At 40.5% G+C, this 13,860-nt stretch overlaps 1 protein-coding gene across 3 annotated transcripts in view; it reads right to left on the reverse strand.

The window, feature by feature from the left end:
• PARD3 (par-3 family cell polarity regulator) overlaps nucleotides 1-13,860 on the reverse strand; it is a 551,152-nt gene that overhangs the window by 296,885 nt on the left and 240,407 nt on the right. For all 3 annotated transcript variants that reach the window (XM_082192160.1, XM_082192159.1, XM_082192158.1), the window contains exon 5: nucleotides 12,809-12,940. In XM_082192160.1, the coding sequence (XP_082048286.1) occupies nucleotides 12,809-12,940 (132 nt within the window). The remainder of the gene's footprint in view (nucleotides 1-12,808; nucleotides 12,941-13,860) is intronic.

The raw sequence follows: 13,860 nt of genomic DNA on the forward strand, positions 1-13,860 counted from the left end.
GCCATGCTAAGCCTCATATTTTTTGATCACCACATCACTTGGATTTAGTGCAATTTATGCACCCTGGCATCCTGGACAAAGGGGGATGTTTATGAACCCTGTGGAGATGTCTTAACAGGGCTGGTCAGAGGAGGAAGGAGACAAGGGTGCAGGATTGGATCCTGAGGAGGGGCCCAGTGGTCTGGGAGGCCGTGATCTAGATACTGTAGAGGCAGATAAGTAGGTTGTCATGGGGACAGCCCTGCCTTAGAGGCATTTGACGCCCTGACCAAGCATCAGAGCTGCCTTAGTTGACTCCAGTAGCACATCATGACAGTAAAGCACACCTCACCCTTGAGGCTAGACCAAATAGTGAGCAGGACAAGGATGCAGCAATGGTTACAATGGCACAAGCAGACCCAGTTTATTCATAGGAGTGCGTACTTGCTTGCCCAGTGGCTCAGGAAGACAACCAAGTGAATGACTGTGCCCACACACACCCTTCAGGGGGCATGTCAGGGGTTGTGACAGTGTTATAGTTTATGCCTATCAATGTATCCTAAATTCTGTTGTAACTTCTGAACTGTGCAATTTATAACACAATCTATGTTGGGCCTTCAATAATAATCCTGCTGAGGTCAAGAACTGAGTCTACGAGTGGGAGACAGGGCAGGTGGGATATAAACTACATGAAATAAAACAAGTGGGTTCATTATGTTTCAAGGCCTTATCACAGTTTCCTTTTCTAAGAATCATACATTTATTGGGAGGAGAAAGGAGAAGAAGGCTGCATAAACTTCTTCCCCCAAAGTATCCTGGGAAGTGAACTTTATTCCTCACAGGCCTACAATTCCCAGAACCCTTAAAAACCAATTCCCAGGATTCTTTGGGGAAAGTCATGTGCTTTAAATGTGTGACATTTATGCAGCCCGAGCATTCTAAACTGGAACATGAAGTTATTGTGGCATACAGAAGGATGATTTAGAACCCCTGTGTACCAAAAGAGGCACTGAGAAACTTAATTTGAAAGCTAGAATATTCATCTACCAGGTGTTTATTATTTATATCTACTGGGTTTCAAGCTCTTATCTTCCCATTGGAATTGGCCATGCTGCTGTGTGTATTGTGGTTTGCTCCAATGGGATCCATCTCCAAATGATATGTAGCCCCCAGCCTGTGCCATCTGGAGAAAAAATGCAGGATAGCTGCATGCTAATCCTTTGCAGTAAACACAAGGAGTCCCGTGGCACCTTCAAGACTAACAAATGCATTGTAGCAGAAGCTTTCATGGACAAAAACCCACTTCACCACACATCATACATATTACCAAGTGGCCGCTACTCCACAAAAGTGAACGTCACAGTTTATGTATTCATCTCTGAAGTGCCACAAAAGGTCTTGAAGGAAATATGTTTATCAAGAAGAAAGCCTCTATCAGCAAACCATGATTTTCACTACAATCTTGTTTTAGAATTTTGAAATGCTATATGACATCGTAGTTGATCCTAAAAGAAAAGTTTGGATTTGATATCCCGCTTTATCACTACCCGAAGGAGTCTCAAAGAGGCTAACATTCTCCTTTCCCTTCCTCCCCACAACAAACACTCTGTGAGGTGAGTGGGGCTGAGAGACTTCAGAGAAGCCCAAGGTCACCCAGCAGCTGCATGGGGAGGAGCGGAGACGCGAACCCGGTTCACCAGATTACGAGTCTACCATTCTTAACCACAATGGCTCTTTAGATGCTTTTAGATATCTAGAGCTGAGTTGAATCACGGGGGGTGGGGTGCTTTACAAACATTTTCATGGTCTTTAAAAATATTGCCCACATCGTGAGTGTTTGTTCAGGGAAGAACTCAAGAGGTATCCTGTTCAGACCCAGGGCTGGGGAAGCCGGCAGGGGTGGAGGGCGAGAATAATCAGGCAAGTGGAGTCAGGGTCCTGTTGAATAACCTAGAAGACCACCAAGCACACAAGTGCTCCTAACAAGCCTGGAACTCAACTAAGCTATGTTATTGTCTTGGGCAGACTCTGACTCCTCCCGGGCTCTCACTCTTTCCTGAAGAGTGCAGCACCTTTTATGGATTGCACAGGGTTATAGAATAGACTTCCCAGAGGAGGGGGTTCATCATCTTTGTGGTCTTCCTGACATTCCTATTCATCCAGGCCTTGTAAATAACTTAAGTAGTTTGGGCCATTGTTTTTGAGATCTGTTTAATCTAGTAGGAGATGCAGAGCCAGTGCAAGCAGGAACGGAGCAGGAAGAACAAATAGCCCCCCATGGATTGTGGATTCTTAAGAGAATATTGATTAATATTTTTGTGGGTGCCACAGAAGATACCATTGAACACGCTGGCACCTTTGGATATCATGCTGGTGATTCCTGCCTTACTGGTTGATATGATTATCAAAGGAATAGAAGAAAACTTGGAAATTTCAAAACTGTGCTGAAACAGCAACAGAGACAGATCAAGGGGCAACAGTAGCAAAGAATTATGAACGACGGCTCAATGTGAAAGGAAGGGAATTTCAAAAGTGTGTTACAAAGTCCTTGAAAACCTTTTTTCCTTTAAATATTGCTCAAGGATTCTTTTTTTTAAATAGTTGCAGTTGTAAGACACATATGAAAACTATTTGAATGACTAGAAAATGAGTGGGAGGTTGCATCTGGATGCTAATCAATGCCCCCGCTCCCACAACTATCCAAATATATCATCATCTTGGAATGGAATGTAAGGACAAACAATATTTTCATGCAAAAGAATTACTTAGCTGAGACCAAATATAGGCATTCTATGCAACTGAATTAGGTCTGGCAGGGAAACGTTATGATGGATATAAATCATGTATGTAACCACACATGTGTGTCTATATTATCTACATCTATTTTAAGTTATTTCCATGTTTCGTTTTAACTCTTTTGGAGTTCTATAAATGTGTTAAAATCAAAAAGTGGCGAATTACATTCTGCATTTCAGACCACACTTTTTCCTTATGCATGGATGTCGGGGGAGGAGAGATGTCAATCATACTAACCAAGCATAGAATACTTGGGGGTTTGGGCCAAAAACTTGATTCCTGGTAAATACATATAGTTTTTGAAAGTAAGTACTGTTCAATATATTACTTCTGAAGAGAATTTTTTTCTTCTATAGCTCTGGCATGAAATTCCTTCAAGCGGTCTTTTCAGAAAGTACAAATGCAAATCAATTTTCTTCCCTTGCTGTCATGCTAAAAGACAGCTCACAGAGAAAGATGCTTTAAATTATTATTATTATTAAATTACTAAACAAAGACAATCTGCAGGGCAAAATAAATTATTAAAAAAACTATGCTCAAAAGTAGCAAGTGCATCAACAAATGTCTGTTATTTCCATTGTCATCACAACATAAGAACAACGTTTACTGAACTGGACCAAATGACGCCTTTCACCAGCATTCAGACTTACAGAGTGGATATTGTCAGATACTTGAGAGGAAGTTAGTCATAACCTCTTGACATGGAGTGACTTCTGTTGTTGTTCACTCTTTATTGGCCATGACCAATGGCCCCTTTATCCAGCAAATTAACTTCCGCACCCACTGTTCCCCAATATTGATATTGCTAACCTGCACTAACCAGGACTCACACATCAGAAGGGTGTACACAGTTGGTTTATATTATTGCTCAACCACACTGCTCCCTACAGATTTGTACCTTTGACTTCCAGTTCCCACAGTTCTCCTCAAACTCTCCCATCTTCTTCTTTGCAAATAATGTCAACATACTGTTTATTTCTTATATAATTTTATATGTTGCCCCATAGATTACACTAAAATTATCCTTTGCATGTGAGAAAGCCCAATATTGAATCTGAAGGATTTCTGTTCATGCCTGCTCACTCAATACACTTTTCAGGCCATTCATGCTTTATTGCATGGCACCCAACAATTTATTCTATACAATTGTTATGCCTGGAAATAAAATCTGGACTCATAACTGCAAGCAGCTATTCAAAGTGCTAGCAGGAACCATTTAAAGCATGGGTAAGCAAACTAAGGCCCGGGGGCTGGATCCAGCCCAATTGCCTTATAAATCCGGCCTCCAGACGGTCCGGGAATCAGCATGTTTTTACATGGGTATCCTTTTATTTAAAATGCATCTCTCGGTTATTTGTGGGGCCTGCCTGGTGTTTTTACATGAGTAGAATGTGTGCTTTTATTTAAAATGCATCTCTGAGTTATTTGTGGAGCATAGCAATTCCTTCTTCTTCTTCTTCTTCTTCTTCTTCTTCTTCTTTTTCAAAATATAGTCTGCCCCCCCCCACAAGGTCTGAGTGACAGTGGACCAGCCCCCTGCTGAAAAAGTTTGCTGACTCCTGATTTAAAGAAACAAAACAAAAAGGGATAACTGCACATGGCTTGGGTATTGCTGAGACAATTTATGATTACTCGTTTAAAGAAAGACATTAAAATTAGCAATCAGTGTAATTAATCAATTAAAATTTTAATTATGCAGATCAGAACTCCTATCCTTAATTAACAGTTGAGGATGATAAACAGAGAGAAATCAGGACTAGAGACACACAAAAAGCCAATACAAACACATCAGTCCAGTTTTTGTCCCAAAATTTCTTAAACAAGAATCCTCCAGGTGGCTTTTTCCTCTATGTGTATCTAAAGCTAGGAGACTATTTCCCTTTCATTGTAAGATCATGGGTTTTCATACTAAGAAATAGGCAACTGCAGCCAACAGTGTGCCATTGAAATCAATGCCAATATGTCTCTTAATTGGAGAGGGGGAGTCTCCAGGTGCATGTGGGGTGGACAAGAGAACATTCTCCCTCTCTTGGACACATTCCTGAACAACCATTTTAAACTGAGGACATCGGGCTAAATTTTAATAAAGGTCAAAACAGGGCTGGAAAAGACTCATGCTTGCAGACCAGGACAGCTGCTGTCAGTGAGAGCAGCTTTCCCCTACCTGGTCCCTTCCTGATGTTTTGGACTACAGTTACCAGCATCCCTGATCTGGCCATGCTGGCTGGGACTGATGGGAGTTGGAGTCCAACAACATTTGGAGGATACCATATTGGAGGACGCTGGTATAGATGCCACTCAGCTAGTTTGACTAGTATGATTATGATTATTACCCCACCCATCTGGCTGGGTTCCCCCCACCACTCTGCCTTCAGTAGAAGCTGTGTAGACTGTATTCCAGCGAATGCCATAAATTAATTGTGTGTTAATTAAAACTGGTCACCTGCAAGGAAGGAGTGCTTATTTATGATAGGCACCAGCCATACTGTTAAGGAGGTCAAAATATGGGCTAATATTTTGAATTACAGTACATATCATTGGTGGAAACATCTCTAAATAGATGTTAGAAAACTGCTTCTGACTGGCATTGAGAACTGTGGATGAAGAAATCCACAGCAGAGGAAACAATATCCTCTATAGACATAATTAAGTGAATTGCTTTAATACAGTTAAAACTTTTAACCTTCACAATATTCGAAACGGATACAAGAACTGCTTCTATTTAAAGTTTGCATGAACAGTCTATGCTGCACTAAAACTTTTACAGTGATGTAAACCATTGAAATAAATTATCTTAATTTGGTCAGATCTATATTCATTAACTGTATTACCCACCAAGGGAATAAAAGACAAATTTTAATTCTACTAATGTATTTCACTTGTGCATTCGTTTGGCACTATAGTAATTAAGGGCACTGTTCAACAACGTTCCCTCACTCTTCACTTAGGCTGAAGTCCCAGTGGGACAACAGCAAAAATTTGGCCTAACTGTGAAGTGTTGAGCTTGTAATAATTTTAGGTGTGGAAATATTAATTTTGTGAGCCTGAAACATATATTCTGAAGCACTCTAGATATTTATCTTTTAGTGCCCTTAAGCACTGTGAATTAGAACATTTACGTAATCAGGAAAAAGTGCAACATTCAGAGTATACAAATAACAAAGAATCATTACATTATGAACCAGCTTCACCAAACATCAGATGGAAATTCACTGAGGAGTCATGATGCAGACTCAAAAGCGATTTTTTAAGAAGAGAAGGGGGGGGAACTTAGGGATTTACAATTCAAATATGCCCAATGGTGAGGAAATAATAATAATAAACCATATTTAATAGATTGATCAATGTGACTCGTTAAAACAATTTTTTAAAAGTAAACAGTTCATTGGCTGAGAGCATTTCAGTGCCACTGGTCCTCTTATAAACAATTACCATGTGGATTTTTACAATGAAAACAACCTGTATTTATTGGAAGAATATGGTGCTCTACAGTCTTCTAATGTTTTCCTATAAGTATGTATGTGAACTATAGTTTTGTTTAACACAAAGAAATTGTTTCTAACTGTTATATAAATTACTCCTGCTTTTTTTGGCTCCAAAAGACTAGTATTTAACCCAACACACCTTTTCAGGTTGTTTACTGATCCATGTTTTAATTATCTACAAATTTTGTATATGTAAGTTATGTACAGGAATGGACCAATACATTTTGTTGCCTAAAGCAAAGCCATTCTGCATACAGAAGCCAACTGGACTGACAGCTGAAATGGACTTCAATGCTGGTGATGGGACAACATCCTCTACTGTGCCTGAGGGCAGCATACTAGCTAGTTTCAAGAGAGCAGGACAGGCCTTGTGGTACACAGAGCTTGCCCTCCAACACCTTCACTCACCACCACCAATGGCCACCATCTGCCATGTGAGAAAGAAGAGAAGCATCTTCATTTTTTATATCATTTATTTGCCTTTGCCCTTTAGAACTGTAAGACACCTTGGGGTTCTTGGTAGAAAGCCAGTAAGTAAATAAATGAAATAAATAAATACCTCACCTCTGCTCCCTATCTCCCATGTCATGCACACTGCAATAGGGGAGAATACACAAGCCCAAGGCTCATACTTATAATGCTAAACTGTGGTTTAGGGTTTTAAATAGACCTCTTGGAAGCTGGTGATCAGTGGTGAATTTACTGCCTTAGCACCCACTTGTTTAAATGACAGCAATATTCTTCTCAGGTTGCTTAATCTGGCCAGGGCTATTAGCTGCTGTATCGCCAGCCTGTAGTAACATAGTTGGATAAGGAGAAAAATTGCATTTTCTAACCATGACATCACTGACACTACAGCTTCTGCACTCTGAAGGCTGTCTGTTGTCATAACAGGTGGAGATTGCATTGCAGGGGAGGGATACTTACATATTCAAAGTAGAGCTGAGCTTCAATTTCTCAGAAAATAGTATTCTGAAACATTTTTATAAGGGGGAGGGTTTACCTGAAAAAGCATGCAATTTTGCAGCATTTCAAGGGACCATTTTTGCTGAGCCCAAACTAGACACTTGGCAAGTGCAACCCCTGAAATATTCTAGTCAATAATTCAACACTAACTTTCACTAAATATATCTTGTCTGAGATTCCTCCAGAATGAAGAAAGGGCCCATAGATTATAAAAAAACATATAGATACATAGATAGGTAACTAGAGATAATTCCTGCAGGTAAAGAAAGAACAACCAAGGAACCTAACACCTCATTCAAAAGGTTCAGTTCTCCTCCACATCTGGAAAATAGAGAAGTTCACCCAGGGATAGTATTTAGCTGCTCCTAGTGTACCTCTCTCTGGTTTTAACAATCAAGCATGTGCCACTTAGCTGCAGTAGGCTATCCTGCAATCTGATCCTTGCAGGAATATGATGGATTGTTGGGTTATTGCTCTATATCTGTAACTGCTGCATGAAGAATCTCGACATTTGGATAGCCAGTCTCCTCACTGCATATGAAGCTGGCAATATACTGATGTTATTTCTAAAGCAAGTAGCGTTTTTCACAACAGGCTTGTGTAATAGGTACAAAAGACTGCTTCACTTTTTCCTTAAAACTATTTCTGAAGGATTAAACACTATTATACACCATTAATGTCATTCCTGGAAGAGATCTATAAAATTTTACATGACTTATAGAATACACAGGCACCCTTAATATACAGAGTGCCTGTGTATTATGTAACTCATGAGCTCAACATATTTGCAGCCAAGAATGGCAAAGAAGCTAATTCTAGGATGCATCATTTTATAGGGTAGAATTAAAGAAAACCTTTATCTCAGAGCATTCATGCTTTCTTCAAGAAGTGTGCTTTGTAATATAATGTGGGGCAATACATATATTCAAGCATATTTTCCTAACCAGCAACTACAGATGCTACTCTCTAGTTCACCAGGCTTCAAAAAATGGGCTTCCAATTATTTTACATTACTGAAAATTGTGATAATATGCACCTGAGTGGACAAAGGAGAACACACACACACACACATTTTCAAATGCTTTTTCAGTGATCAGATGATGAGGTCCAGAGTAGTGTAATGAACAGCAGCAATTTCTTTATATAAAGGCTAGCTCTATTCTCTTAATAAGTCCCTCTCTGCAGCCTTATGCATGTTTGTTCATAATGGTGCTGAAAAAATGGACAATCTGCTAGGAGAGCTTGCACTGACAGTGAAAAAAAATCTGAAATTCACTGCAAAATGAGGAAAGAAGATGTAGTCTCTTATTCCTTCCCACAAAATAGAACTTCCATGCTGTGAATTTAAGAGCCACTATGGAGCACTGGTTGTCTTGTCAGGCTACAACTGGGAAGACCCAGACTCAAATCCCCACTCAGCCATGAAGTTCAATGGGTGAACTTGCATCAGTCACTAACTTTTAGTACAGTGATAGATGACATGGTACCATCCAGATATTTTTGAATACCACTCCCATGATCCCTGGTCATTGGGCTGGAGCTGATAGGAGTTGAAACCCAACAGTAACTAGGCAGGACTTGAGTGTCATTGCATAACACAAAACATAGGTAGAGAGTTTCCTGGGACATCCAGAGTTGTACAAAGTAAATGTAACATTGCAGGATTAAAGCCAAGTCACAGGGGTGGAACGGATTCCCTTGGGAGGTGGTGGACTCTTCCTTCATTGCAGGTTTTTAAGCAGAGGTTGGATGACCATCTATCATGTATGCTGAAATTGAGGTTCCTGCATTGCAGGGAGTTGGACTAGATGACTGTTGGGGTCATCTAGCTCTACAATTTTATGATTCTAATTAGTTAGTCCTTGCTGAAAAAGAGACAAGCCTGATCCTCTTCAGAAAATACAGAAATAGATATTGAGTTCACCACAAGCCGAATAGGCTTGCTAGCTGGCTCCCATTCATTCACACTGGATGATTAATAGATGAATTACAAGCATTGTTTGTGTAAGATCCTATAATGGGTTCCAGGGATCAACTGGATGATTGCAACCTCCTGCTTGTGGCTAGCATTTGCTTGGGTCAGCATTGGCTCATCATTTATAAAGCATAGACAAGCTATTTAAAAGCAAGTACTCTTTAGCCACAGAGCAAGCCTAGTTTGAACAACCAAGGCACTACAGAGGGCCTGGTGTAAAGTCACTGTTTGCCAAAATAGATACACAAAGTCCATCACCCCGGGCATGAAGAAAGCACACTACTTAACTACTATGCCTAATAATGGTTGATAGACCTAGACCGCATGAGTTTCTCTGAGCTGTAGCTCAGTGGGGGAGCATCTGTGTTGAATGCAGAAAATCTCAAATTCAATCCCTGGCAGCTCCAGGTTAGGCAGGTGAAGACCCTTCTCTGAAACTGTGGAAAGTCACTGCCAGTCAGTATAGACAATAATAAGCTAAATGGGCCAATGGTCTGACTCAGTGTAAGGCAGCTTCCTATGTCCTACACCCTTCTTTAATGTTCTTTAAGCCAGTAACTCCCCTTCATGGATCACTGCCTTGTTGTGGCGAAGGGGCTTGAAGCTATGAGCTATGCCATGCGGGGCCACCCAAGACGGACAGGTCATAGCCGAGAGTTTAGACTAAATGTGATCCACCTGGAGAAGGAACTGGCAAATCACTCCAGTATTTTGCCAAGAAAACTCCATGGACATAAAAAAGGAGAAGCTTTGAGAAGAAAGTGAGTGTTTCCAGGGTATGCTCTGGTTCATGGAGTCACGGGGTGTCAAACACAACAAAGACGACTAAACAACAACAACAATCACTATAATCACTTCTACAGCAGTGAATTCCATGCACTACATAAAGTAGTACTTTATTTTATGGGTTCTGAATCCACTGTCTATTTAATTTGGTGCCCAAAATTCCTATTATTATGAGAAAGAGGGGAAAGTGGTCACTCCCACTTTTTTTTCTGCCATGCCAAACTTTATAAAGCTCTGTTCTGTCATGTTTGCTCTTATTCACCTTTTTAAAAACAACAACAAATAATAATTTAGCCTTTCCCCCATGGAAAGATGTTCCAGTCCTTGATCATTTTGCTTGCCCTATTCGAGTAGTAAAATAAATTTTATGGGATAGGGAGAGTAAAACTGTGTAGAAGGGATTCCAAGCACAGTTCCACCCCAGATTTATATAAATTCACTATGACACAAGCCATTTTATTTTCAATCCAGTTGGTAATAATCTCTAATGCTGAATTTTCTTCCTTCTCACTGCCACTGCAAGCACTGAGGTATTCATCACCACCCCAATACTCTTTTTCTGAACTGTCACAGCAAATTGAGTTCCCATAAACATATGTATAAGTTTCTCGCCTCATTTCAACATGGATCATTTTACACTTATTACAATGAATCTCATTTGCCATTTTGTTTCCCATTTGTCCAGGTCTGGAGATAATCCTTGGGGATGATTTGGCATCATCCACAAACTTGAGCACATTTAAGAGTAAGTCAAAAAGGTCTCCCAATAATGCAAAGTGATCTCGCATCAAACAGGGTGCCGGCCAGATTAGAAACAGTGTGCACTGCATCTGATCTGATTAGACCACCCAAATCTAAGAACACACCTGGAAGGCAAAGATAATGATCTGGGCCATAGCAAGTGGCCAAGCTTGCTGACTGGCTGTGCACAGTAGTAATCAATATGTCTGTTTATATGAAAATTCACCCCTGAGACCCTATATCCTCACGGCTAATTCAGGAGAAACTTTTTGGCTCCCTCTCTTCCTTCCCATTACTTCTCCAACATGTTAATGCAGGACCTTCCAGTTTAATTAAGTCCACCCCTTGGTGAAGAGAAAGATAAGAAGGGTGGAGGAAGAGTGAAGACGGGAACATGCCAATAACTGTCACAGGGCAAAGTACCACCAGAAATGGCCCAATGTGTTTACAAGAGAGAGCACCCTAAATATAAATTTGTTAAGTAATCCAAATTCCACTAAACAAATGCAGGACAAACATAGCATATTAAACACTTAAAAAAATGTATGCATTAAAGATTTAAAACATATAGGAAGGGGGTGGGAAAGGGTTAAAACCAGGAATTCTTCTTGCATCTGATCTATCACTTACAAGCCTCATCCTCACCCTCCACAGTGTTATGCTCCATTCTGCTCTCATTATAGATTTGCTTCTACTGTTCATGCCCTGTTAAACAATTTCAGTTTAATTAATTACCCCACTGATATGAAATCACCAAAGGATCCTTCGTTTCTAGGTACATACAGACTCATTAACATCAAATTTAATAGATCTTCAAGGGGGGGAAGCCCACGCACACACAAAAGATACTCCGAAAAAGAGGTGAAAAGATCGCTCTGTTAAGTAACACCATTCAAGTATGTTTTGATATCACTGCTGATCTCAACAGCAATTGTGGGCTTAGAAATGTACAAAATACAAAGCTATCAGAAATATGTAAAGGGAATACCTTTTTTAAAAAAAGAAGACCACTCTTAAAAACTCCCAGTTCAACTTGCTTTGAAAGATGGATTTCTAATTTAGTGTTAACAATAAGAAACCAATAATATAGACTAGGTGGCAGCTGACAGAATTTTCACTCTGAGCATCAGCTCTGCAAAATCAGTCTTTAAGATGCCAGGGGTACTGTACAGCAGTCTCAAATAATCCATGTATTGGTAGACTGTACTACTTCAGACTGTGTATGGGGAATTGAAACCTGAATGCTTTCCCATGTAAACATCTCCTGGCTGGTCGCAAGGCTGGTCTCATTGCAGACCATTGTACCAGCATAACAAAGATTGTGCAGGAGGATGAAAACTAAATTCAACCAGTATTATAGAGAGAAGCAGAGCTTTTTTCCAGCCGGAACTCACTCAGTTCCAGCACCTCTCAGGTGCGTACCCATTGCCATTATAAGAGAACAAGCGAGGTGTTCATTGTGTGTTCTGGCACCTCTTTATTTAATAGAAAAATAGCACTGGATAGAAGGATTTTAAGCCTTAATCCATAAATACCAGTTGTATATGTGCTGGGATGTTTTTATGGGGGGAGGGTGTTATCAAATGGAAATTACCCCACCTGCAGTCTGTAATAGTACAGTCCTATAACAGATGCATTGCACAATATTGTGTTTCAGCTCTAACACTGGCCATCCTATGCACCAAGGGTTACCACCATAGCACTCATTGGCACGCATGCACCCACAGGGACGTACCCACAAGATCTCCTCACCCATCCTGAAATGGCTTGAAAAAAGCATTCTATTCTAGCCAACAGAATAGGTTGCCATGTGTGCCTGTGTGCTGTGTGACGCTCACAACAGTGTCTCCAGTCTGAAATGCGAACATGGGCCCAAAAGGTGGCAACCCCTGCTAGATCCAATGCATTTGCGCCCAACTTGTTTTCTGTTAAAATATTACCATATCCTTCCAACATGACCCAACAGGATGCCCACGCTAACACCACCACCATTTAAAATATAGGTAAGGGCACATGGCGTTGTGTGTGCATGCATAAATAAATAAATAAAGGTTTGATTATCTAAAGACACGCATGTTACCTGTTCTTGTCTCTCCAGCCATTTATCTACCATGGGGTGGGTGGCACTTAGTGAAGAGCGAGCATTGTCCCTCTGAAACTGGGTAGACCAGCTACTGGTGTCTCGTGGGAGGCTTCTGTAATTTTCATCTTTCTGTTTCAAAACAAAAACAGGGAAGAAGGTGATACAATTTAAAAGCAAAACACAATAACACTGTCTAAGGGCACTAACCATGCAGCAGGTTTTCAAAAGAACGACACACCAGAGGCAGACTGGAAATGAAACAGAATGTATCATTTCCAAGTTTAGGTCTCTATAGAACACAAGCACTGAAAGTCTACGTGTGGCACTTTTATAGCCAGTGTGTCCTAGGGGCTGTTAAAATGCAATATGCATTTGCACACTCACAGGCTGCTATGTTTTCCCTACAGCAGTTCCGGAAAACTCATGTGCAAAATGGACCTTCTCTTTAAAAAGTTATAGCAGTGGTGCAAACGCTATGGCGAGTGTGTTAGCAAACTCTGCAGGTGAGTGAGTGTGTTCGAACCTGTGCTACAACACACCAGGGGCTTCTAACAGCTTCAAATAAGGTGTAGCTATTAAGATTTAAGGCAGGGAGAGGTATAGAAAGTGGGGTTAGTTTTAAAAGAATATATTTTTTTAAAAAAAAAACAACACAACCCTGACAGTCTTCAATCAATAGGAATCTTGAAATGCTTAAACATGTGACAGAGTATCCTGGCTTACAGGTTAAGCCTGGATTCTGCTACCGGAAAAGGACAGACACAGTTCCTCTGGGAAAGAAAGGTGAGAAACAAGTTTTTCTCAAATCATGTTTATGTTGAATCCAGGGAGAAGAGAGAAGGGTCCAGCCAATGGGGAAGGATATCAATCCTGCTTGGGACAAAGACAATCCTAGTACAATCTCTTTTGTGTCGTGTTATATATCTATGGTGCAAACCTTAAAGCAATAAACAGAGCACTCTGCCTATTTATGTGCGCCCTCTCTGATACATATGGGGTTCTGGTCCCCAGACTGAAGCACAATAAATATAAAAAAGGGATTAAGGTCC

Source organism: Podarcis vaucheri (genome assembly GCF_965113315.1).
Source record: "Podarcis vaucheri genome assembly, chromosome: 12".
In the NCBI taxonomy this organism is placed as follows: Eukaryota; Metazoa; Chordata; class Lepidosauria; order Squamata; family Lacertidae; genus Podarcis; species Podarcis vaucheri.